We start from the raw sequence: 23,757 nt of genomic DNA, 5'->3' as shown, positions 1-23,757 counted from the left end.
TCAGGCTTCAGTCTTTGTAAGTGTTCGTCTATTTCCTATTTACATTTACTCCTGGGGTACAGCCCTTAAGGGCTCCCTACTGAAAACCTAGGGTGTTTATTGGGGTTATTCATCCTTAATGTCTCTGAAACTCGAATTTTTATCCTTCAGCCTTGTAAGACTGCCAGAGATCTGCTCAGATCCTCAGGCTGTCATCTGCCAATTGTGAATCAGCAACTGTCCCAAAGGAAAAAGTGGCACTCTGTCAGGCTTACCTCTCTGTGCTTCTCTTCTCCCTAAGATCCCTCAAATCTCTGCTGCCTTTGATTCCTTCAGACAGGAATTTGAAATATTTTAGTCAGATATCTAGTAATTTTCAACAGGGGCAATGGTATCAAGTTATTCTGCTATATTTAGAAATTGAAATGCTTGAGTTTTTTTTTTTTTTTTAAAGATTGACTTCAGAGACCTTCTCAGTGGTGGTTTGGATTACAGACTAATATGAACTCAAACGCATGGGATCTGAGCTGGAAAACCCTAGTGGACTCCAGTCTTTATCATACAATGTGAGATCTTGGGAAAGCCTCAAATACTGGGAAGCTTAGAGATGAATTTCTAGTGTGTGGACAGCATGTGTACAGGTAGGTTTGATGTGCATTTTTAGCCTCATCTTTGCTCTGTTTTGTCTCCATCTCTATTCATCTTTCATCTTTTGCATTGTTTTAATATATGCTCTTCTGACACATCATGTTTCATTGTTAGTCATCTTAAATTCTTTCTGGAACAAGGCAGTATGGTAATCGATTTATTTATTAATTCATTCATTAAAATAAACATATTTACTCCCTGAACCTATTTTCTCACCAATAAAATTGGAATATTGATCCCTTACTGCGTTTACAAAATTGAGGTCAGATGATATGAGATAATGTATGTGAAAGTGCTTTGTAAAACAATGTACTGGTATGATTAATTTATTTGAACCTGGGAGTCAGGCTGAATATCTTTTCTTCTTTGCCCTCCATATCCTGGCCATTAGCATGTATTGCCAATTTAACCTCCTACATTACTGTCAAATCTGTCTACCTCTGGGACTTCCCTGGTGGTCCAGTGGTTAAGACTTTGTGCTCCCAACGCAGGGAGCCCGGGTTTGATCCCTGATCAGGGAATTAGATCCCCCATGCCACACTAAGAGCCCGCGTGCCAGCAACTAAAGATTCCGCATGCCACAACTAAGACCTGGCGCAGCCAAGTAAGTGAATAAATATTTTTAAAAAAAATCTGTCCACCTCTATCTTCACCAACACTCCTCTGACCAGGCCACTGTCATCTCTCACCTGAACCATTACAGTTGTTCCTTATTGGTCCTCTCTCTTCCACTTTTGCCCCCTTTAAATAACTTATTATCCCTATTTTAGCCAGTGTGGTATTTTAAAAATGCAAATCTGCTTGTGTGACACGGTTGCTTAAAATACCATTCAATAGCTCCCCAGTGATCTAAGGATAAAATTAAAAATCCTTAACTCAACTCTGCAAGAGGAGCCCTTCCCTTACTTTTCCCCATTATAATCTGTGCTCCAGTCCCATGGCATTCCTTCAATTGCTTACTGCCTTTGGGCCTTTGCACAGGCTGTTCTCTCTCCTCCCACCCCATCACTTGTACCATTGCCTAGCTCACTGTTTACGCTTCCAGTTTCTCAGCTTAAATATCACTTTTTCAGGCAAGCTTTCCTTGACCTCCACATCTAGGTCCTAGAACTCAGAACTTATCTTTTATAGTACTTGTCACAACAGCAAGCAAATAATTAATGGTGTAAGCACTTAATACTGTCTGTTTGCCCCTGCTGGAATATAAGCTCCTTGGTGGCAAGTACACACCCAGCTAATTTATTACTATATTACCAGTCAGTGCCTAATACAGTTCCAGAATCACAACAGTGCTCAATAAATATTTGTGTCACACATGAATAAATGAATCCTTCTTGGATTCTTTCAGCACACCAGCTGAAAGTTTGTTGTTCTGTCAGAGGCTGGGGCGTTGAAAGGTGTGGGTACAAGAGGAAGCAGGACAGACCTTTCTGTTCACTCCTCACTACATCCTCCTCACATCTCCCACTGGCCTTTCCCCAGCCCCCCCAAAACACAGTAGTATCTGTCTCATCACAGGCTTCTCTAAAAGCGGCCCAATGGAAATACTGCCAGAGAGTGGATATTTGTGAAGCTCTATGGAAATTGTATCAGGAAAGAGAAGATTCTCTTTGCTAGTGCCAGAAGTGGAACCCCAAAAGGGGAGCCAACCCACAACTCCCCCATTGCCCTCCCAGGTAGGGGGCTCACAATGGTGAAAACAGTCTTCTGGTCAGCTTTTTCTTACCCCTACAAGTTTGGGATTTTTTTTTTGTTTTTTTAATATTAACACATAATACATTCCTGTGGTACAAAGACACTAAGGGACATAAAGAAAAAAGCCTTACTCCCAGGCACTGAATTTTCCTATATAGAAGCAGTAACTTTCCAGAAATATTCTATGTAAACCCAAGCAAATTTATATATATTCTCCCACACACACACCTTTATACAAAGGTAGTATACTGTTCACACTGTTCTATACCTTGCTTATTTCATTTAACAGTATAGCTTGGACAGCTCATGCAGCTCAATATCAAAAAAACAAACAACCCCATCCAAAAATGGGCTGAAGACCTAAATAGACATTTCTCCAAAGAAGATATACAGATTGCCAACAAACACATGAAAGGATGCTCAACATCACTAATCATTAGAGAAAAGCATATCAAAACTACCATGAGGTATCACCTCATACCAGTCAGAATGGCCATCATCAAAAAATCTACAAACAAGAAATGCTGGAGAGGATGTGGAGAAAAGGGAACCCTCTTGAACTGTTGGTAGGAATGTAAATTGATACAGCCACTATGGAGAACAGCATGGAGTTTCCTTAAAAAACTAAAAATACTAAGAAAAAAAATGTCATGAAGAAACTAGAGGTAGGACAGGAATAAAACACAGACCTACTAGAGCATGGACTTGAGGATATGGGGAGGGGGAAGGGTAAGCTGTGACGAAGTGAGAGAGCAGCATGGACATATATACACTACCAAACGTAGGGTGGATAGCTAGTGGGAAGCAGCCACATGCCACAGGGAGATCAGCTAGGTGCTTTGTGACCACCTAGAGGGGTGGGATAGGGAGGGTGGGAGGGAGGGAGACACAAGAGAGAAGAGATATGGGAACATATGTATATGTATAACTGATTCACTTTGTTGTAAAGCAGAAACTAACATACCATTGTAAAACAGTTATACTCCAATAAAGATGTTAAAAAAAAAACAAAACTAAAAATAGAACTACCATATGACCCAGCAATCCCACTACTGGACATATACCCTGAGAAAACCATAATTAAAAAAGAGACATATACCACAGTGTTCATTGCAGCTCTATTTATAATAGCCAGGACATGGAAGCAACCAAGGTGTCCATCGACAGACGAATGGATAAAGAAGATGTGGCACATACATACAATGGAATATTACTCAGCCATAAAAAGAAATGAAATTGAGTTATTTGTAGTGAGGTGGATGGACCTAGAGTCTGTCATACAGAGTGAAGTAAGTCAGAAAGAGAAAAACAAATACCATATGCTAACACATATATATGGAATCTAAAAAAAAAGTTCTAATGAACCTAGGGACAGGACTGGAATAAAGATGCAGATGTAGAGAATGGACCTGAGGACACAGGGATGGGGAAGGGTAAGCTGGGACGAAATGAGAGAGTGGTATGGACTAATATATACTACCAAATGTAAAATAGCTAGCTAGTGGGAAGCAGCCACATAGCACAGGAGTCAGCTCAGTGCTTTGTGACCACCTAGAGGGACGGGATAGGGAGGTTGGGAGGGAGATGCAAGAGGGAGGAGATATGGGGATATATGTATATGTATAGCTGATTCACTTTGTTATACAGCAGAAACTAACACACCATTGTAAAGCAATTATACTCCAATAAAGATGTTTAAAAACCAAACAAAAAAAAACAGCAAACAGCAGAAAAATCACATTCTTACCCCATTCCCTAGCTCCCCTCCCCACAGGCAACCAATGGTCTTTGTAGTTTCTTTTATATCCTTCTATAGATATGCCATATATCTGCAGGCCAGTCCAGCTGCGCCTGAGAGAGCTTCTGGTGACACAGTCTCAGAAGCCCAGATAAAACCCTGGAGGCCAAAGAGGACCAAATAGGAGATCCTCTTCTGTGTCGTGTCCTTGTTGACTAAACAAGTAGAAATAGGAAAGATGTAAGCCCTAAGTCCCAACAGAGTTCCAAACCTTCTGGTAGAGTGTCCCAAACCCATCAGGCTTGGAAGAGGCAGAGCTCTTGCTTCTGCTTTTAGGACATTTATTTTTTACCAACAAATTCCACCCGCTAATCTCTTTCACACAGATGAATCCCAGGCACACATGTTCTCTCTTTATACTATCAAAAAGGCCCATGAACATCTAACAACTTGCAGCTCATGATATCTTTAGGGCCTGAATTTGGAGTTGGACATGGGCCTCCTTCCAGAGTCTTTCAGTGTCCTCCAGGTAACATCTCTGAGGGTCTCTTGAGGCCACTGAAGCAAGAGGCTTAGAAGCTTACCTGGGCTTCTCCAACTGTCAGATCTTCCCCCCCTCCACCCCCCACTCCAGCCTGCCAGACATACCCCTGTCTGGGCCTCCTGGCACAAGAGATAAAATGAGAAAGGGGAACTCCTAGCAGCTGGTCCAAGCGATACCAGAGGGGAAGGAGCAGGAGAGACAAACATGTGGGGAAGCACACAGGTGAAGCAGAGGGAAACTCCAGTATTTACAGATTCTTAAGCCAACAAAAGTGCCTTCATCATTTTCTGTCCAGAAGACAGATTCAGAGAGGAAGCTCAGAGCAACAGTTCAAGACAGGCATTTCCTATAGCCAAGTGGATAAGAGCAGCCTGCAGCCATGGGACAAGGTGAGCCAAGCCTGCTCTCCACAGGGCTTACTGGGCTCTCAGTAGCTCCTCCATCATTACATGTTTTCATTAAAAGAAGCAGAATGGTGGTGGAGGTGAAGATGATGTGACCGTGACGGCGAGGTGGTAGTGGGTGCTAATGGTGGTGGAGGTGATGGAGGTAGGGCTACGGTGGGGGGATAGTAAACGGGTGCTGCTGCTGGTGGAGGGTCTGAGGTGTGGGGGCTGGCAGTGGGTACTGGTGGTACTGGAGGTAATGGTTGTGTGGCTCTGGTGGGGAGGGTAGCAGTCAGTGCTGGCAGCAGTGGAGATGACGGAGGTGGGTTATGGTGGGAAGTGGTGGTGGGTGCTGTGGTAGCGATGGTACTGGGAGTGTGGCTATGGCGTGGCAGTAGGGTAGGTTGTTGTTGGTAAATTGGTCACCGTCATGATGGTGGTGGTAAGATGGTGATGGTGGTTAAACAGATTTATATTCTTTATCCCAGGATCATCCTAACATGGCTCTTCTCACTGGGTTGTGGTACATCAAAGCTAAATGGGAGAGAAGGAAGGTAGGAGCCAGGGAACCCAACTAAAAGGGGCAGAGGCAGACACCAAGCCAGGAAACAGGCAGCAGCAGAGAATGCAGAAATCTCAGGGGCCTCTGTTAGCACATTTACATTTACAAGTTCTCGATGTAAAGTGAGAACTGCCTGAGAGGATGTCATGACACTCACAGACCCCCTCCTTGTAGTGTTTTTCTGGGCTGCATGGTACCACGGGTTTAATGAGCCTTTAGGTGAAAGAGCCACGTGCAATCTCGAGTGAGTTGCTTTCTACTCTCTGGGCCTCACTCCTCTCACCTATAAAACAAAACAGTTGGACTCAGTGATTTCAAAACCAGCTCTAAAAATTGTCTGATTGTGTTCTTAGAAAAAAAATGAGTAGAGGTGAGCAAAATTCTGGATTTTATTCATTGCTTCTGGATTGGGACCAGAAAGGGGGGTTGACAATGAGAACAAGCTTCGCACTTATTAATAATAGTAACATTGGGCTTCCCTGGTGGCGCAGTGGTTGAGAATCCACCTGCGGATGCAGGGGACATGGGTTCATGCCCCGGTCCGGGAAGATCCCACATGCTGCGGAGCGCCTGGGCCTGTGAGCCATGGCCGCTGAGCCTGCGCGTCTGGAGCCTGTGCTCTGCAACGGGAGAGGCCACAACAGTGAGAGGCCCGCATACCGCAAAAAAAAAAAAAAAAAAAAAATAGTAACAGTCCTACTTAATGGGACTTACTATGTGTCTGACATGGTGCCAAGCATATTATATACATTACCTCATTTGCTTTCCGCAGCCCTGCAAGGAGGGATGATTGTTCTAAGGAAGAGGAAACTGAGGCTCAGAGTAGTTAAGTTACTTGCCTGAGATGGCACAGCTAGTAAGTGAGTTGAGCCAAAGATTTAAACCCTGGTCTCTGACTCCAGCGTCTCTGCATTTACTGACATTGTCATATTTGCCTAGTCTCCATGATTTCTTTCTTTTCACAATAGGCCTGGGGATCAAGAGCTGTGACTTCCAGGCAGCAAGAAACAATGCAGAGCACCACACCAATGACATCAGCTCCCAGCGCCTCATTGTGAGGAGGGGGCAGCCCTTCACCATCAGCCTGAACTTCTGGGCTCCAATCCGCACATTTTTGCAAACCCTGAAGAAGGTAGTCCTCATTGCACAAACTGGTGAGTGGGGCAGTCCTCTACCTCTTTGGCAGCAGGACTGGGGGTTTCTTTCTCTTGCCCACCAAGGGGCACATGGCTCACACTGCACCTGGGCCTCCAGAAGTCCTGCCCACGGGCAGGGCCTGTGAGGATGAGATAATATACATAATAAGTAGCATTTATTATGATTCAGAAGTTGCTCAGCTGCATTATCACTAAGGGGTTCCTTTGTTGCATATATAATATCAGTTTTGTAGAAAAGTCTGAATGGGATTTAACCTAGGCTAAATATAACATTTAATTGCTACTACTTGCTGAATCTGTACTACATGTCAGATATTGAGCCAAGGGCTTTACATGCAATATCTCATTAAAACCTCACATTGGGGGCTTCCCTGGTAGTGCAGTGGTTAAGAATCCTCCTGCCAATGCAGGGGACATGGGGTTTGAGCCCTGGTCCAGGAAGATCCCACATGCCGCGGAGCAACTAAGCCCATGTGCCACAACTACTGAGCCTGCACTCTACAGCCTATGGGCCACAACTACTGAGCCTGCGAGCCACAACTACTGAGCCCATGTGCCAGAACTACTGAAGCCTGCATGCTTAGAGCCCACGCTCTGCAACAAGAGAAGCCACCACAATGAGAAGCCTGCGCACCGCAACAAAGACCCAATGCAGCCAAAAATAAAATACATAAATGTATTTTTTAAAAAACCTCACATGGGCCCTATGAAAGAAGTATTATTACTACACCCATGTTACACACTATGAACCTTTTCTAGATATAGGTCCATGAGTGCCGAGGACCTTTACTGCCTCCCATTCCTGAATGGGCTGCTTTCATTCTCCTCCTAATCTAATTTTCACTTGCTCCATCTTTGTGATACTTCACTTTGTTACTCTGAGTTGTGGCAAAGAGGCCCAAATGACCAATTCATCTCTGTGTGACTGCAGGAGAGCAGCCTTCCAAGGCCAACCGGACCCAAGCCATGTTCTCAATTTCCAGTCTGGGGGACTGGAAGTGGTGGAGTGCAATGGTGGAGGAGAGAGACGACCAGTCCTGGACTATCTCTGTGACCACACCCGCAGACGCTGTCATTGGCCACTACTCACTCCTGCTGCAGGTTTCGGGCAGGAAGCAATGCCTGGGCCAGTTCACACTGCTCTTTAACCCCTGGGGTCGAGGTGAGTTTGGACCTTGGCCAGCCTGGGCTGCAAAGGACTCAAGGCCCCGGAGCTGGGGTGCGACTGCTCCAGGCCTCAGGGCCCAGCTCCCTCTAGGGCAGCACCGGCACTCAGCTCCCGTGGTGCCTGCCCCCTGGATGAATGGCCTCTCAGACCCAGGGTCCTCTCTTGGGGTCACCTTGGAAGAAGCAGCCCAGGGCTTCCCACTGAGAGCAGAGGCTTGTCTGGTGCTGGCTCAGGCTATTTGGTCACAGGAGCTGAGACTCACTGAGATGACCCTAGGAGAGCTACCCTCTATTATAACAGGACAGGAAAGCGCTTCAGTAAAAGAGGTGACCTGAGGGACGGGCTTCTCTGTTCCCTCCCTGGGCTCCCATAGTCTGTCTCCAGGGTGAATCCAGGTTTTGTGGGACCTGAAGTTTATATAATTTGGGGTACCCTCTTTCAGAAAAAGAACACAGAAGTTTGAATTGCTAAGCCTCCTCCCTGGGCTTATAGGGGTCTGTACTGGTGGGGAGCCCAAAGCTTCAGCTTCAACTTCACAATAAATCTTCCTTTCTGTGCTCTCTGCTTCTCTCCACTTGTTAGTTCTGTCCTAACTACAGACTGCTGGGTTCTCTCAACACTGACCTATCCAAATATCTGCCTGGAGCAACAAATCAAACAGCCAGTCTCCCTAGCAGCCTCTGGGTGGACTTCCTGGGGTCAGGTGGCCTCCAGTGGCCACCTCTGGCAAAGCTCAGCTCTAGTTGTCAGGACTATTTCATCTAGAAAAGTCATCAGACATGGCTGACGTGCTCCAAACGGGACCTAAGAGAACATTTCCTTTTCCTGCCCATTCTGAAGACTGAATCTGTCTTCCCTTTTGAATCTGCCATCCCCCACCTTAAACCTTTGTGTTCCCTGAACAGTTGTTTGGGGGACGGGAAAAGGTTCCTCCTGCTTGCCTGCCCCTGCTATGCCAGACAAGCCTTTTCCTTTCACGGCCTCATTGTGAGGCAGGGCTGGGAACAAGGGGAAATAGAAGAAATCTTACCAGGTTCCTGCACCCCAGTACCTGATGCACTTTCTACATGGCACCCGAATCCCAGTGAGCTCCCTATCCCCACTTCTTTCGCCCAGGCTGGGGTTCTGCAGTACTCCCTCTTTCAGGTGGCCCTGTCTCTCCTCAGTTCAGGCCCTTTGCTTCTGTCCAAGGGGTTTGGCAGGTTGAACAATGGATGGGAACTAGTGTCCATTGAGGTGCCCTTGCCCCTTGTGGGTGCGTGTGGATTCAGGGCCCCTTCAGCTGGGGGAGGCCCCATGGCTCTCCGTACACTGAAAGACCCTCAAGCCATTTCCCTCCAAAACTGAGGCTTTAGTGTACCTGCCTCGCTGACTCTGAGCCCACATCCAGAGCGAGAGAGCCCTGATGGCCAGAGCAAAGACACAGCAAAGACAGTTCTGGGACAGTGCTTGGTTCAGAGGGAGCTCACAGTCTTGGCTCAGTGCCAGGATTCCTGCCTCCATGCCTGGCTGGTGGGGACCTGTGTAGGGAAGGCGTCTCTATGGGGGCGAGGGAGGCGTGGAGGGGGGCAGTGTCTGTCTGGCCAGGAGTGAGTTGTTGGCACTGCTCACCCTCTGCTGCTCCCAGCTTTCTAGAGTGGGTGATGGCCTCCTTAAAGCCCCCACCCTCCTCATGATCCCCAGCCCAACCCTTGGATGAAGACAGCAGGAGAGGCAGCGGGGAGAGACCATAGGAGTCCCAGACCCACTTGGAAACCCTGGTTGGAAACTAATGCTCTGGCCCCCGCTCCACACATACCCTCTGACCCTGCCCGTCTTCCCTTTGGCTCAGGCCTCTCAACACGTCTGATTGGTTTTTCGGAATCACTTTTTCTTTTTGGTTGAACTTGTGAGAGAGACATAACAGGCCCCCCTGGGAAGCTCCCTGGGCTGTTGCCAAATTCTCTTGGCTCAGTAGCACTCTGGCCATAAGTATCTTCGGGAACCAGTAGGCCTTTTAAGGTTGGCTTGTTCCTGTTGGCTGGCCACCATGGCTGACCCAGGGACTCTGACCCCCTTCCCCACTCTCACCAGAGAGGAGCCTGGATCCCAGTGTGGGGTGAAAAGAGGGGGTTCCTCCTCAGTCCCCATCAGGCCTGGAGCTGAATCCCACCTGAGCATGGAGGGCAGAGGCCGGGAGGTGGAGGGCAAGCCCAGTATCCCACAGAGCCTCATCCCTGCCTCTTCTCTCCAGAGGATGCTGTGTTCCTGGCGAATGAAGCTCAACGCAGGGAGTACTTGCTGAACCAGAATGGCCTCATCTTCCTGGGCACGGCTGACTGCATTCAGGCTGAGCCCTGGGACTTTGGCCAGGTACAGGGGCCTCCGGGGAAGACTGGGGGACATTGAGTGTCCCATAACCTTCAGTACTCAGGTCAAACAGAGTGGGCAGGTCCAAAACCCCCTGGTCATGAGGCCATTTCTTTTCTTTCTTTTTTTTTTTTTTTTTTTTTTGAGGTACGCGGGCCTCTCACTGTTGTGGCCTCTCCCGCCACGGAGCACAGGCTCCGGACGCACAGGCTCAGCGGCCATGGCTCACGGGCCCAGCCGCTCCGCGGCATGTGGGATCTTCCCGGACCGGGGCACGAACCCACGTCCCCTGCATCGGCAGGCAGACTCTCAACCACTGCGCCACCAGGGAAGCCCGAGGCCATTTCTTTACGCAGGTTTCAGCCCCGTGGTAACTCTCTTCCCTCAGAGCGACACTAGACCATCCTCCACAGCTTCCAGAGTTATCTTCCTAAAGATGTCGCAAATCAAACCTCTGTTAAATCCCCACCATCTACAGAATAAAATCCCCGGGCTTGACACACAAGGCTCTTCACAGCCGGGCCACTGCTTTCCTTTCCCCAAGAGCCACTCCATGCTCCAGCCCCTGGCCATCCCTTGAATGTGCAGGCTGAATGTTCCCTCTGCCAGGAATACCTTCCCTCCCTTATTCCCTGGAAAACTGCTACCCATCTTTTAAGGCCCTCTGAAAGCCTTCCCCAGCCCCCAGAGGCAGAGTGACTCTCTCCACTGCGCCCCCTGGGTGGGCATCTCTCCTACAGCCCTGGCCATGTTGCTGAGATCTGTAGCCTAAGTGGCCACATGTCCCCCTTACTCCTAACCCTGGGCTCCTCAAGAGCAGGAGCTGCCTTCTTATCTGCCCCCCAACAGGACTGCCCTGTCAGGGACAGTAGGAGCAAATGACATGGAAAACAATAGAAATGAAAGTACTCGACACAGCCCTGGTGCTCAAGAGCTCACACTATCAGGAGTCAGACAACAGAAGAGGCAAAGGGCTGGAGTGCCGGGCCAGGGACCAGGCAGCCCTGGGGTCAGAGGGAAAAGCCAGAACTCCCGCGGGGGCAAGGCAGGAAGGAGTGGAGCCTGAGTCTGGAGAAGGATGAGGGCACGGGGTTGACTTGTGGGAGGAATGCCTGACCTGCACACCCACCATCATGGCCCTATGTGGTCCTTATAGCTCGAGGAGGATATCATCGACCTCAGCCTGGACTTACTGAGTGTGGACAAGCGGGTGGAGAAGTGGGGCAACCCCGTGCATGTGGCCCGTGTCTTGGGTGCATTGGTAAGTGAGGACAGGGTCAGGAGGGGGAGGTGACGAGACGGCAGCCCTCTGACAGAGCTGCCCCACCTCTACGGCCCTGGCAATCTTCAAATCACAAATGGTCCCCTCCTCCCAGGGTGTGGGGGACAGTCCTTGAAGAAAGTTCTGAGGAGGGGAGGACAGTAGCATCCACAGGGGAGAGAAAAGCACACAGGGAGGTGTCATCCCTCAGGACACAAGCCAGCAAGGACTAAAACTGGCCTGGATTTCCTTGGAGTGCTTCCCCCTCCCTTCCTCCCCACCCCCAGCCCAACCCGGGGGCTTAGGTCCCCGGCAGGAAGGGGGTCGGGTCCATCTTACCCAGTGTTTGCTGCTAAGGTGGTCAAAGGAATTTGTTCTCATTTCTAAACTATTCCCATGAAGGTAGCTTGGTGCTTTCCTGTTGTCCTTAAAAGTTCTCTCACAGGAATAACGTGCTCCGCATTTCCTCCTGTGGCTCCGTCCACGCCTCTGAAGAGCTGGTGAGGGACAGGGCCAGCCTGCGGGGGGGAGGAAGCTTGGGATGCGTGGGCCTCGAGGCCCCAGGTGCAAACACTTACAAGGAATGGGAGCCAGGCAGGCCAAGGAGCAGCAAAAGGGCTCCAATGAGGGGCAGCCCTCCTGCAGCTCTTGTGTCCTGAGTTTTGTTTTTCACTACGGTCCATGAACCCCTGCTTCTGCAGGACTTGTTAAAAAGGAGGATTCCCAGGGATTCCCTGGCGGTCCGGTGGTTAGGACTCAGTGCTTTCACTGCCCAGGGACACGCAGGTTTAACAAGTTCCAGGTGATTGCCATGCAGGTGGTCTGTTCACCACGCTTGGAGAGCTGTGATGAGCCCTGCTTGCCCACCCACATTTCCCCAAACAGCTTCACGCTCTCAAGGAGAAGAGTGTCCTGCCCACCCCGCAGATCCAGACCACCGAGGAAAGGGCCTTGCTGAACAAGCGCCGGGGCAGCGCGCCCATCCTGCGGCAGTGGGTCAAGGGCCAGGGGAGGCCCGTGTATGATGGTCAGGCCTGGGTGTTGGCCGCCGTTTCTTGCACAGGTACAGAGCAGGCTTGCCTGCCGCACCCAAACGTCCCTTTGGCGACTGTGCAGAGTGTCTGCCCTGCTTCTTGAGTTGCCGTTCCTCCACCCGCAGCACTTCCCCGCCTCCATCACGCCCATAACAGCTTCCTTCCGGTGCACTGTCTGGCCAAGAAACCAGCTACTTATCCCGAGCAGCTCCTCCCAACCAGCTGCTGCTCCTTTTGCCCCTTCGGCAAAGTTGGGCCCATCTGGAGAGCTCTGCTCCCAAACTCACTTCTCCCCGAAGCTTCCCCTGGCCCTGCCCCAGGAAAGCAAGCCCTGCTGTGTATCCCATAAGACTCCCTAGGCTGTGTACTCTGCCTGCTGTGTAACTGGTTTGTTCCTCGTTTCTGGGCCTTCTTATGGCCTGGGTCTGGCTGTTGTCAATTCTAGCTTTCTGGTGCCTGTGCCCCTTCTCGTTCCACAATGTCACCTGGCATTTAAGATAGTGAAAGTGCCCGGTGTCCAAAGGAGACCCTGAAAACGCTAGCCATGTACCCTGCCCCCCACATCCCAGGCCTCTCTGGTGCCCTGACCCCCTGCCCCCTTCCATGCAGTGCTGCGAGGCCTGGGAATCCCTGCCCGCGTCGTTACCACATTCACCTCAGCCCAGGGCACTGGCGGGGGCCTGCTCGTAGATGAGTACTACGATGAGGAGGGGCTTCAGAATGGAGAAGGCCACAGAGGCAGAATCTGGTGAGAAGCCCGAAGGGGATGAGGTCCCAGACCTGGAAGGGCTCCAAGCCCGTGGGGCGTCACCCGTGGGAACCCCGAGTGGCCCCGCTGAGAGTAGGCCTTCAAGACTCTTGAAGGCAGGATGCTGATGGTCAGGGTGAGTTGTGGAGTGCATGCCCCTTCCCAGGAGTGTTGCAACCACTTTTATGCAGCATCCTCCTTTCCCCCTAGCTACAGCTCTGTCATTTCTAGGACCGCTTCGGGACTCTTTTTTTCCCCACTAGAATTGTTTCCTTTGCTACCTTCAGGATCTTCCAGACTTCCACGGAGTGCTGGATGGCTCGGCCTGCTCTGCCCCAGGGTTACGATGGATGGCAGATTCTGTACCCAAGTGCTCCTAATGGAGGTGGAGGTAAAGCCTGGGCATGGGCCCAGGACTTCCCTGGGCCGCACAGAGCTGCATGAGGACAAGGAGTCCTTCGGAGAGGAAAGAGGGGCAGCAGGTGGTCCAAAGGGGGTCTGCATCCCCTAAAACAGGAGAAGCGCCAGGAATGATAATGACCAGCAGAATGCTGACCTGATGCCCGCAGGCTCAAGGGGACAAATGCGTTAGCCATCTTGGCCCCAAGGTCTCAGGGAGACTAGCCCCCCTCAGAGCAACAGGTGAGGGAGCTGAGTCTCATGAAAGGGCAGAGGGTCTTAAGACAGCTTGTAGAGTGGGACTTCTGGGGTTCCGGATGTGGATGAAGAGGATATCAGGATAGGCTCAAGCTCAGAAAAGGAATCTTCAGGAGTTATAAAAGGATGGCTCTTCCTTTCCCAGGAACAGAACTGTCACAGAGCCTGGCGCATAGGAAGTGCTCAGCAAAGGCAACCTATTCCTATCATGTCTGTAGTCAAGCTGGCTTAAGAACTCCCGTGTACTCTGTACCTCTGAGGTTATTACCTGTCCAGTTTCTGAGAGGGCTCCTGCCATAGGCCATGACCCTAAAGTGTTGTCACTAAATAGTGAGTTTCACCTCAGCAGTGCCCTCTCAGAAACCTTGCCTAGTGCCCACCTCTGACCTTGATCCCAGGGGAGGGACAATAGGGCATAGGATGGGGACTGCTGTTGTGCAGCTCTGACCCAAGCTGAGGTCTGGGCGTGGTTCCTCTTGCTCACCGACCTTTCTCTCCCTCAGTCCTGGAGGCCTGTGATCTGGTCCCAGTCAAAGCAGTCAAGGAGGGGACGCTGGGGCTGACCCCTGCAGTATCAGACATTTTTGCCTCGATAAATGCCTCATGTGTGGTCTGGAAGTGCCATGAGGATGGGACAGTGGAGCTGACCGACTCCAACACTAAGTATGTTGGCAACAACATCAGCACCAAGGGTGTGGACTGTGACCGCTGTGAGGACATCACGCAGAACTACAAGTATCCTGAAGGTACTGGGCAGAGGAGGGCCCTGAAACAGCAACAGGAGGAGAAGAATGGGCCAGACACACGCAGGCCAAAGAGAGGTCCTTTCCCCATCATATAAAATGGGATTTCTCAGCCCTGTTTGACATTATTCACATTTTGGACTGGGTAACTTCCTTGTGGAGGGCTGTGCACCATAGGACATTCAGCAGCATTCCTGGCCTCTATCCACTAGATGCCGGCTCCCCCTCAACCACTGCCACCAGTTGTGACAACCAGAAATGTCTCCCAACATTTCCAGATGTCCCCTGGGGGCACAATTGCCCCCAGTTAAGAACCACTGCTATACAACAGCACAGTTAATACCAAGCCCAGCTGCTAAGAGATGTTCTCTCTCTTCTGCTCTCCTTCAACACCCCTCCAAGCTGATTTGGAGCCCACCACTGCACTGTCCACCCATTTGTCCAAACAAGAAGGCCTGCACTGTCCTCGAGTCTCCCCCATCACAACCCCACTGTACTCTCACACCCATCTCCTCATCCCCTTCCCCATTGCCTGTAGGTCATCCAGGGCCTCGTCCTCTCTCGTCTAAAGTATTGCAGCAGCCTCCTAACTAGACCCCCGCCTCCAGTCTCCCCATCATTCCTCCATTTTCAACTTACAGTTTCCAGAATGAGCTTCCCAAGACACAAATATAATTATGTTCCAGAATATTCCTGTTCCAGAATATTCCATGGCCTCCATTGCCCTTGGAATAAGTCCAAACTTCTTCACTTAGGAAGATTCAAGTCCCTGCAACTTGTACAAAAACTAGCTCTCTCACCGTTCAAGGGGCAAATTCATAGCACTTGAAGAACTTGATCCATGAGTGGCTTGGAAGAGATACACTGTATCTATGGTGGGTCTAACACAGATTTTTTTTAGCTAAATACTGACGTAGAGGTTTGCAAAGCTCACGTGGCTTTGGCATTTGAGCAGCAGTGGGGGAAATGAACCTTAATCCTGGGCTGCTAATAGAAGGGTCTACACCTGCTGGGTAAGAGGCCTGCTTTGTTTATTCCATTCTTCAGGATCTCTTCAAGAAAAAGAGGTGCTGGAGAAGGTCCAGGAAAACAGAATGAAACATTGGAAAGACGATGGCATCCATCCTCCCAGTCTCGAGACTGATGATCCTCTACATTTCTTCTTGGAAGCACCCAGCTCCCTAGCCCTGGGAGGGGACGCCCGGTTCTCTGTGAACTTGTTAAACCCTAGTGACCATGAGAAAGAAGTGCAGCTGGCCATTGGGCTGCAGGCAGTGTACTACAATGGTGTCCTTGCTGCCAAGCTCTGGACGAAGAAGCTTGTCCTTACACTCAGTGCCAACTCAGGTAACTCTCTACAGCCCCCCTCCCCAGACACTCCACACACCCAGCTCCCGCCCTGGGCAGGCAGCAGCCATATAGCACCCCCTGCAGATCTGAAGAGATAGCATCTAGCTCCTGGTGTGCCCTCTCTCTCTCTCTCTTTCTCATTCAACCAATATTTATTGAGCTTCACACAGGGAAAAAAACCCACAATTCTGTTTGCAGTTATATAAGCAAACAGACAGTGTAAGAAGCAATGTAAGAAGTGTTTGATAAGGTAAACAGAGTACAATGGCGGGTTAGCGTCTTACCCAAGCTGGAGCAGGCTGCCCCCGGGTAAATCGGGCTTGCCCTCGGTCTTGAAGTTTGAGTAGGACAGTGTCAGACAGAAAAGAGGGTCATTGGCATTCCAGGAAGAAGGGACATATGCTCAGGTTCTTCCTCCTCCTTCAGATTCTTATTTAATTGATTTTGGATGGGATCCAGGCACTGGTATTTTTTTCAGAGCTCCCTGGATTATTCTAGAGTTGAAGTTCCCTGGACTAGAACAGTTGTTCTCCAACTTTGCTGCATATCAGAACCACCTGGGGGAAGTTTGATGCTCAGCCTGCACCCCAGACTAATTAAGTCAGAAACTGTATGGTTTGGCCCAAACATCAAAAAAAAATTTAAGTCCTTGGGTGATTCCAATGTGCAGGCAAGAGAATCAGTGGAATAGTGCTTGTCTACATGACTGCAGCAGCCTCCTGACCGGTCCACCCGCCTGTTCCCTTTCCAAGGGAGGGAAGGATGGAGTGGGGGAGTGGTGTGAGAGCTGGACAAGGCCAGATCATGAAGGGGCTTGTAGGTCCTGCTGAGGAGTTTGGGTTTTGTTCTCCGGGCAGTGGGGAGCTGGTGGGAGGTTTTAACCAGGGGAGTCAATGTGATCAGAAATTCATGGGCAGAATGGAATGGAAGGGGTCATATTAGAGTCGTGGTTCTCAACCTTGGCTGCACGTTGAATCACCTGGGGAATTTTAAAAATACTGGTGCTTGGGCCTCACCGTCAGAGTCTGTTATAATTGATTTGGGGTGTGGCCTGACACTGGGATTGTTTTAGAAAGCTTCCCAAATGATTCTAATGTACATCGAATGTCAACAACCACTGGATTGTAGGTTGGAAGGTTTTGTAATAATCAAGCCAAGAAATGAAGGACAAACTAAACTAGCAGCACTTTTCAAATGAAGTCATATTGAAGAGGTGGGCTAGATTGAACTCGTGTATGTGGGGAAAGGGTGCTTCCAGTTTGGGTGAGCCTCCAGAATAGGGCAAATGGGGAAGAGCAAGTTTGGGGAGAAAGATGTTGAGTTCTGTTTGTGGCACATTGGATTTGAAAGCCCATAAGACATCCAAGCTGTGACGGCCAGTAGGCAGCTGGAAACCTAAACCTGGTATGCAACATAAAGGCCTGGATGGGGGTGGGGGGAGTGGGAGAGGACTGTGAGAAGATGAGAGGGTGAGCAGGAAACCCAGACAGCACCAGCATGTTGGGGTGCAGGGGGCAGTCAGGGAAAGAACAGAGTGAGAGACTGAGAAGTGAAAGAGAGGATGGGGGCACGAAGCAAGGTCAGCAGAGAGGCCATGAGAGGTCAGGACTGAAAAGCATCCACTGACGGAGTGGTCTGACAGAGAAGCAATGGCAAAGACCAGGTTCCTGGGGCTTAAACAGATTGAGAATTGAGGAAGTGAGACAAGGTGTGCAGTCCTTCCTGGAAGAATGGATGGAAAAAGAAGGGAGACCTGGTGGTAGTCAGCCAGGGATAGTGGGGAGGAGGGTGTTCTTTGTTTTCTTTCAAGATGAGAGACAGCAGAATCCACTTACATGCTGAGGAAGAATCAGCAGAGAGAAAAAGATGGAAACCTCAGGATAGATGGGTTATAATTGATGGTGCAACCCTTGGGGAAATGAGAGGCAACTAGAATAATTATAGCTCACATTTATCGAGCACTTATTTTTGGCAAACATGGTGTTAAGTGTTCTATATGCATCATCTCATTTATCCTCATAATGACCTTATGAGGCAGGAACCATTATTATCCCACTTTACAGATGAGGAGACCGAGACACAGAGAGTTAAATAATTTGCCCAAAGTTACACAGCTAAGCAGTGGTGGGGTCAGGGTGGGGTACTGATTTAAAAAGCAAAGGACTGGACTTGGGCAGGGGGGATGCCTTGCCCTCTGGGGGGGCTGGAGGGGTTAACAGCAGGGGTAGATGTCTATGTCTGTAGGTTGCGAATGAGAACATGAGCTCGAGAGGCTCCCTTAAGGACGAAGGATGGCTTCATTTTCTCTGCAAAAGGGAAAGACCAGAAGCAGAGAAGGGGAGGGGACTAAGCATACATATATTCAGCCACGGCTGGGTGGCAGGTCTGAGACCAGCACTTAATGACTGTCTCGTGAACCACAAGCCGTCCCTCCAGGTAGGCGTTATTATTAGACAAGGAAACAGGCTCCAAGAGCTTCAATTGTTCTAGTTCACAGGGGCCCTTTCCCCGGCCCTGTGGAGGTGGTCCATCAAGAGTGTTAGCGGTGGCAGTGATGGTGGTCATGGGTGGGTTCTTGACGAGTTCAATTCTGAAACTGCTGTGAGGAATGAGGCATCTTTCTGGCTTCAGTGAGGTCCCGACTCCTTTGCGTTGTGTGTGAAACTACTGCTTGTTTCCAGGGCACATGCACTCACCCCTGGGTGCTGACTCCACTTGTCATATGTTTCAGCTCAGAAAATCTCCACCTTCCTGTCCTTCTCCAATTTTAAACAAAACCCGCCAGAGAATAGTTTCCTCAGACTCACCGCTATGGCAACACACTCCAGCCCTACCTGCTTTGCTCAGCAAGACATCGCCATTTGCAGACCACACCTTGCCATCGAGGTAGGCACCAAGTCTTTCCCCAAATCACTGGTGTTTGCCGCTACTCAGGTCCCCGTTTCAGAAGGCACCGAGCCCCTCAAGCTTCAGAGCAGGTGTCCGTGCTGAAGAACTACCAGGAAATGCTGGGTTGAGAGCTCCTTCTCTTGAAAGAGATGGTTTCTTATACATGCTATTAAGGTTTAAATCTTCCAACTTTAGTTCAGATTAAGTAAAGTTTTCTAAAATTGGGGTCTTCCCAGTTGCCGCCTCCATACTTACAGAGATAACAGCCTATGTTTATTTAGCACTTTGTACATGTGCCAATGTATTTTCACCTCTTTTACTTCTTTTAATACAAAAGCCCTGGGAGGTGGAATTGTTCCCATTGTTCAGAGGAGGAAACAGTCCCAGAGAGCATCATGCCCACAGTCATAAAAATAGGACATTTTAGAGGCTTAGGGCTCTCGGTCCAGTACTCTTTCCACACGTCTACCCAGACCAAAATGAATATGACCTGGTCTCTGCCCTGGTAGAGGTTATTACAGTTGGGCAAGGGAGACACAACGTGTGGTCTTTTATGTCAGAGCTTTAGGAGAGGTACAAAGTCACTCTGGGACAAGTGAAGTAAAGGGGATTAATTCCAGCTGGTGAGTTTGGGGAAGACTTCATGGAGGATGTGGCATTTGTGTTGGGCCTTGAAAAATGGGTAAGCTTTCAGTGCAGAGGTGGGGGAAGGCCGTTGCAGACAGAAGGCTGAATAAAGAGGCCCAAAGGAGGGGAGCCTGAGGGATGCATTGAGGCTCTGAAAGTGCCCAAAGAGGCTGGGGTGTCTTGCAGTCAGGGGAGGAACAGATAGATGAGCCTGCGGGTAGATTGGGGGCAGATCAGGAAGGGCTCTGAATGCCAACCGAAGCTGGATTCTGAGGACGATGGGAAACCCTCCAAAGTTTCTAAGTGAGGGAAAGGCACCATCAGAGGTTGTCAGTGATGGGTCAAGGGTGAGAGTAAATGCAGGAAGAGCAGGTAGAGGGGTAGAGAAGTCAGCTGTGGAGTTTGGATGAGGATGGCAGAGCTAGGAGAGTAACTGAGGAGGCTTCAGGGAGGGTGGCCAGGAGGGGAAGGAGTGACTGCAGCTCTGTGCTCCTGGCATCTCCCACAGATGCCGGAGACAGCAGAGCAACATCAGCCCCTTACGGCCTCAGTCAGCATCCATAACTCCTTAGATGCTCCCATGAAGGGCTGTGTGATCTCCATCTTCGGAAGGGGACTCATTCACAGAGAAAAGAGATACAGGTAAGAGACCACAAGCTTCTCAATCCACAAAAACATCTCAACTGGTCAGAAAGGCAGGAACCCAAGATCGATGACTGTCTCTTTGCTTTGTCTATGGAGACAAGTACCTGCCAGAGTTGTACTAAAGGATTAGGGCCTCTCTCATCCTGGGGCCACCAATGTGGGTGCAGGAGTGATGGAGGAGGCTCTGTGCCTCTCTGGCACCTGACGCTGGCCGCGGCCCTGGTCACACAGGGAGAGCCTTGGTATTGCTGGTGAATGCAGGTGAGGGGGTCAGGGCTGGGTGGGAGGGAACACCACAGGGAGGGTAGGCTGCCTCTCAGTGAAGCCAGAGCTGCATTCTACTAGCGACACCACAATACAGAATTTTGTTTATTTACACATTCTCTTTTACTCCTAGTCCCTTCCCCCATTCCCACTACCACCCTTCATATCCCTTTTTTTAGTATGTATAAAATGAGTACTGTTGCTTCATGAGTACTGTGGGTTTGTTTGTTTTTGCGGTACGCGGGCCTCTCACTGCTGTGGCCTCTCCTGTTGCGGAGCACAGGCTCCGGACGCGCAGGCTCAGCGGCCATGGCTCATGGGCCCAGCCGCTCCGTGGCACGTGGGACCTTCCCGGACCGGGGCACGAACCCACGTCCCCTGCATCGGCAGGTGGACTCTCAACCACTGCACCACCAGGGAAGCCCAGTACTGTATTTTTAACTTACGTAAATGGTGTTACATCTAATTCTTTTTCTTACTTTTCACTCAGAACTGTTTTCACGATTCATCCACATGTCAAGTCCATTGCTTCTGCTGCATATTACTCCATCGTGTACACCCCCAACTTCCTACCACGCCACTCCACAGAGCCTCCAACTCTCCGACACTACAAATATACGTCCCATACATACTTGCTTGAAAATCTGTGGGAGGTGGGGGGAAATACGCACAGGAATGGAGTTGCTGAGACATAGGATCTGACCTGGTTTGACCACGTGCTATCAGATGGGCTTGCATAATGGCTGCAAGTGTCTACAACTCCCTCCAGCAGTACTTGACAGTTTCTATCTTCCTACCATTCCTCCACTCTTGGCAATACCCAGCTTTCTCTTTTTTTCCAGTCTAACAGGATAAGGTAATATCTCATTATTGTTTTAATTTGTAACTCTTCATGTTTATTAGCCTTTTCCATTTCCTCCTCTGTATAGTTTAACTTTGCCCACTTTTCTTTTGGTGTTCCTGCCTTTTTTCCTTGTTGATTTGTGTGTGTGTCTGTGTGTGTGTGTGTGTGTGTGTGTGTGTGTGTGTGTGTGTGTGTGTATACACAAACCCTGTATAGTCTAGATTAGTGCCTTGTTGGTTTTAGATGTTGTATCTTTGTTCATTATTGCTCCTTCTCTCATGATTTCCACGGCATCCTCTGCTGAATATATACGTACAGTTTAGAGTTCACGATGCCTACTCCTACCACCCGAGGTCCCTGACACCTTGTCTGGTTATTGAGCCACTGCCTCAGCCTCAAGAAACTCAGTGGGTCAGTCTTGCCCATAAGTTGAGAGGAGGGACTACCAACATTTAACCAGACTTCTGTGTTCTCCCAGCTCAATTGTGGGGCAAAGCTCCTCAAAAAAATCTGCACCATTCCCTCAGTCAACATAAGAAGGTCCACAGGCAGATGAGAAGGTTGCTGATAGGGCTCCAAAACACCACCTGTTGACATACTGACATCTCAATATGTCCACTGGATCCACTGCAGTTAGCAACAAGGGTTCCAAACAGCCTTCCCAAACATACTATTACTAAGAACAGGACCAGACTGAAGTCACAGGTGGTAAAAGAAACAGATGCAGCTTGGAAGCCCTTAGAATAGGATGTTTCTCTTCTCAAACATACAACTGCTCACCATAGGAGGCTCCTGCCTTCCATCCCCTTCAAACCTCCTCTGTTTTAACAGCAAGGTACTTGGATGTTTATTTCTTCAGAGACCACCTCTTTAAGCAGGTAAGGATAAGAGTCACTGGGACCAGCAAAGCAATGACCCTGGGACAGAACTAGCACCTGCCTTTTCCTTTATTTCAGATTAAGTTCGGTGCAGTCCAGAAACACCTTGCGCACCCAACTCGAGTTCACACCAATGCAGGTGGGGCTCCAGAGGCTCACTGTGGAAATGGACTGCAACATGTTCCAGAACCTAACTAACTTCAGAAGTGTCACTGTGGTAGCCCCTGAAACTCCAGCTTAAACTTCCAGCTCTAGCATCACTCTCCCCAACCACCCCTTGAATCTACAATCTAAAACCGAATGTGCTGGGAAGAGAAACTCTGCTTATCAGACAAGTGGATCTCTGTTCAGGTTGAGCAGAAGAGTGACCAAGAACAAAACTAGATTCCCAGAAATCAACAGAAAAGACATTCATTCATTTCTGTCACCCTGGCTCAAGGCACCCATGAAGACTAGTTGTCTTAGAATGCAAACTACTGGGCTCGAGGAATAAAAAGCCTTTGTAAAGGTACTCAGATAAGTAAATTCAGATTTTTTGAGTCCAGGGTTCTTCATAACCATTTACTGTTCACTAATACATACATTAGTTTATAAAGGAAAAGAACCTAACATTTAAATCATTCTTGTATTGCTGATGAAATGGGACAATATTAGCTAAGAATATGATTTTTAGGTAATCCTAAGATTATACTGACCAGTGCTATCCCTGACCATTACCCTTAAAGATCCAAAGATGACTGAAGAAAGTTATAAAACACACAGCATGAGACCTGAGAACAGAATGATCTTCTAGATTCAGCTACAGATAAGTCCTTATTAGAGTTAAATATTATGAAATATTAAATATCCCACAATAAAGTCTGATGTTAATAACATAAATTTGGTCCAGTAGAGAAATACACAATTATTAAGTATAAAGAAAACAGGACCTATTTTTTTAAAAAATAGGACATATAAAGATAAAGAACTGGACTCCTTTTGTACAAAGTTACAAGTTTTTTTGTTTGCTTACATTTTGTTGCTTTGATACTGTTTGATTTTAGTTCCTTTTCCTTGTAACACTTTTTAAAAGTACAGAATGGCACTTTATAAATTAAAACCCTTTAAAAAATAAACTCTTGACTCAAGGAATTTCGACCCCAAGTACACACTAGTCTCTCAAAAGAATGGCTGCTGGATGTGGAGGGTACTATGCTAAGTGAAATAAGTCAGACAGAAAACTATAAATACTGTATGATATCACTTATATGTAGAATCTAAAAAATACAACTAACTAGTGAAGATAACAAAGAAGGGGTGGTGGGAATTTTAAAAAAGGACAGCTGCTGTTGCTGATTATACCTAAAGAGACCATGGGGACATCAGAAGGGCCGATGTGATGGAAGTACATCTATAGAAGACAAAGGACAAGCAATAGAAGTGTGCAGACCTGTAGTACATACATAAGGCCTAAGTCAGGTCACCAGAATATACATCACTGTATACCTTGCTTTCTAATATATGACCTTCCAGGTTTACCTTGCTTTCCAAGATGTGATCTTCCAGACTGATGCAAAAATATAATTAACTGGCGATGGTTTTGCAAAAGGAT

At 48.8% G+C, this 23,757-nt stretch overlaps 1 protein-coding gene across 1 annotated transcript; it reads left to right on the top strand.

The window, feature by feature from the left end:
* Nucleotides 1–4,983: 4,983 nt before the first annotated feature.
* EPB42 (erythrocyte membrane protein band 4.2) lies at nt 4,984–22,407 on the top strand. Its single transcript, XM_059059481.2, has 13 exons — nt 4,984–4,993; nt 6,521–6,706; nt 7,641–7,871; nt 10,111–10,229; nt 11,383–11,487; nt 12,373–12,550; nt 13,131–13,269; nt 13,557–13,660; nt 14,430–14,672; nt 15,717–16,016; nt 18,751–18,905; nt 20,044–20,177; nt 22,245–22,407. Exons 1-13 carry the CDS (start codon nt 4,984–4,986, stop codon nt 22,405–22,407), a joined length of 2,067 nt encoding a protein of 688 aa, XP_058915464.1.
* The last annotated feature ends 1,350 nt before the right edge of the window (nt 22,408–23,757 follow it).

This window comes from Kogia breviceps, chromosome 3, assembly GCF_026419965.1.
Source record: "Kogia breviceps isolate mKogBre1 chromosome 3, mKogBre1 haplotype 1, whole genome shotgun sequence".
NCBI lineage: Eukaryota > Metazoa > Chordata > Mammalia > Artiodactyla > Physeteridae > Kogia > Kogia breviceps.
This window is presented reverse-complemented; position numbering and strand designations above follow the sequence as displayed.

Bases quoted from the DNA above. Each gene is read 5' to 3' on its own strand.
- EPB42 (XM_059059481.2), top strand. The intron at 10,230-11,382 runs GTACAGGGGCCT...TGGTCCTTATAG, and splicing joins AGCCCTGGGACTTTGGCCAG to CTCGAGGAGGATATCATCGA. The intron at 20,178-22,244 runs GTAAGAGACCAC...CCTTTATTTCAG, and splicing joins CACAGAGAAAAGAGATACAG to ATTAAGTTCGGTGCAGTCCA.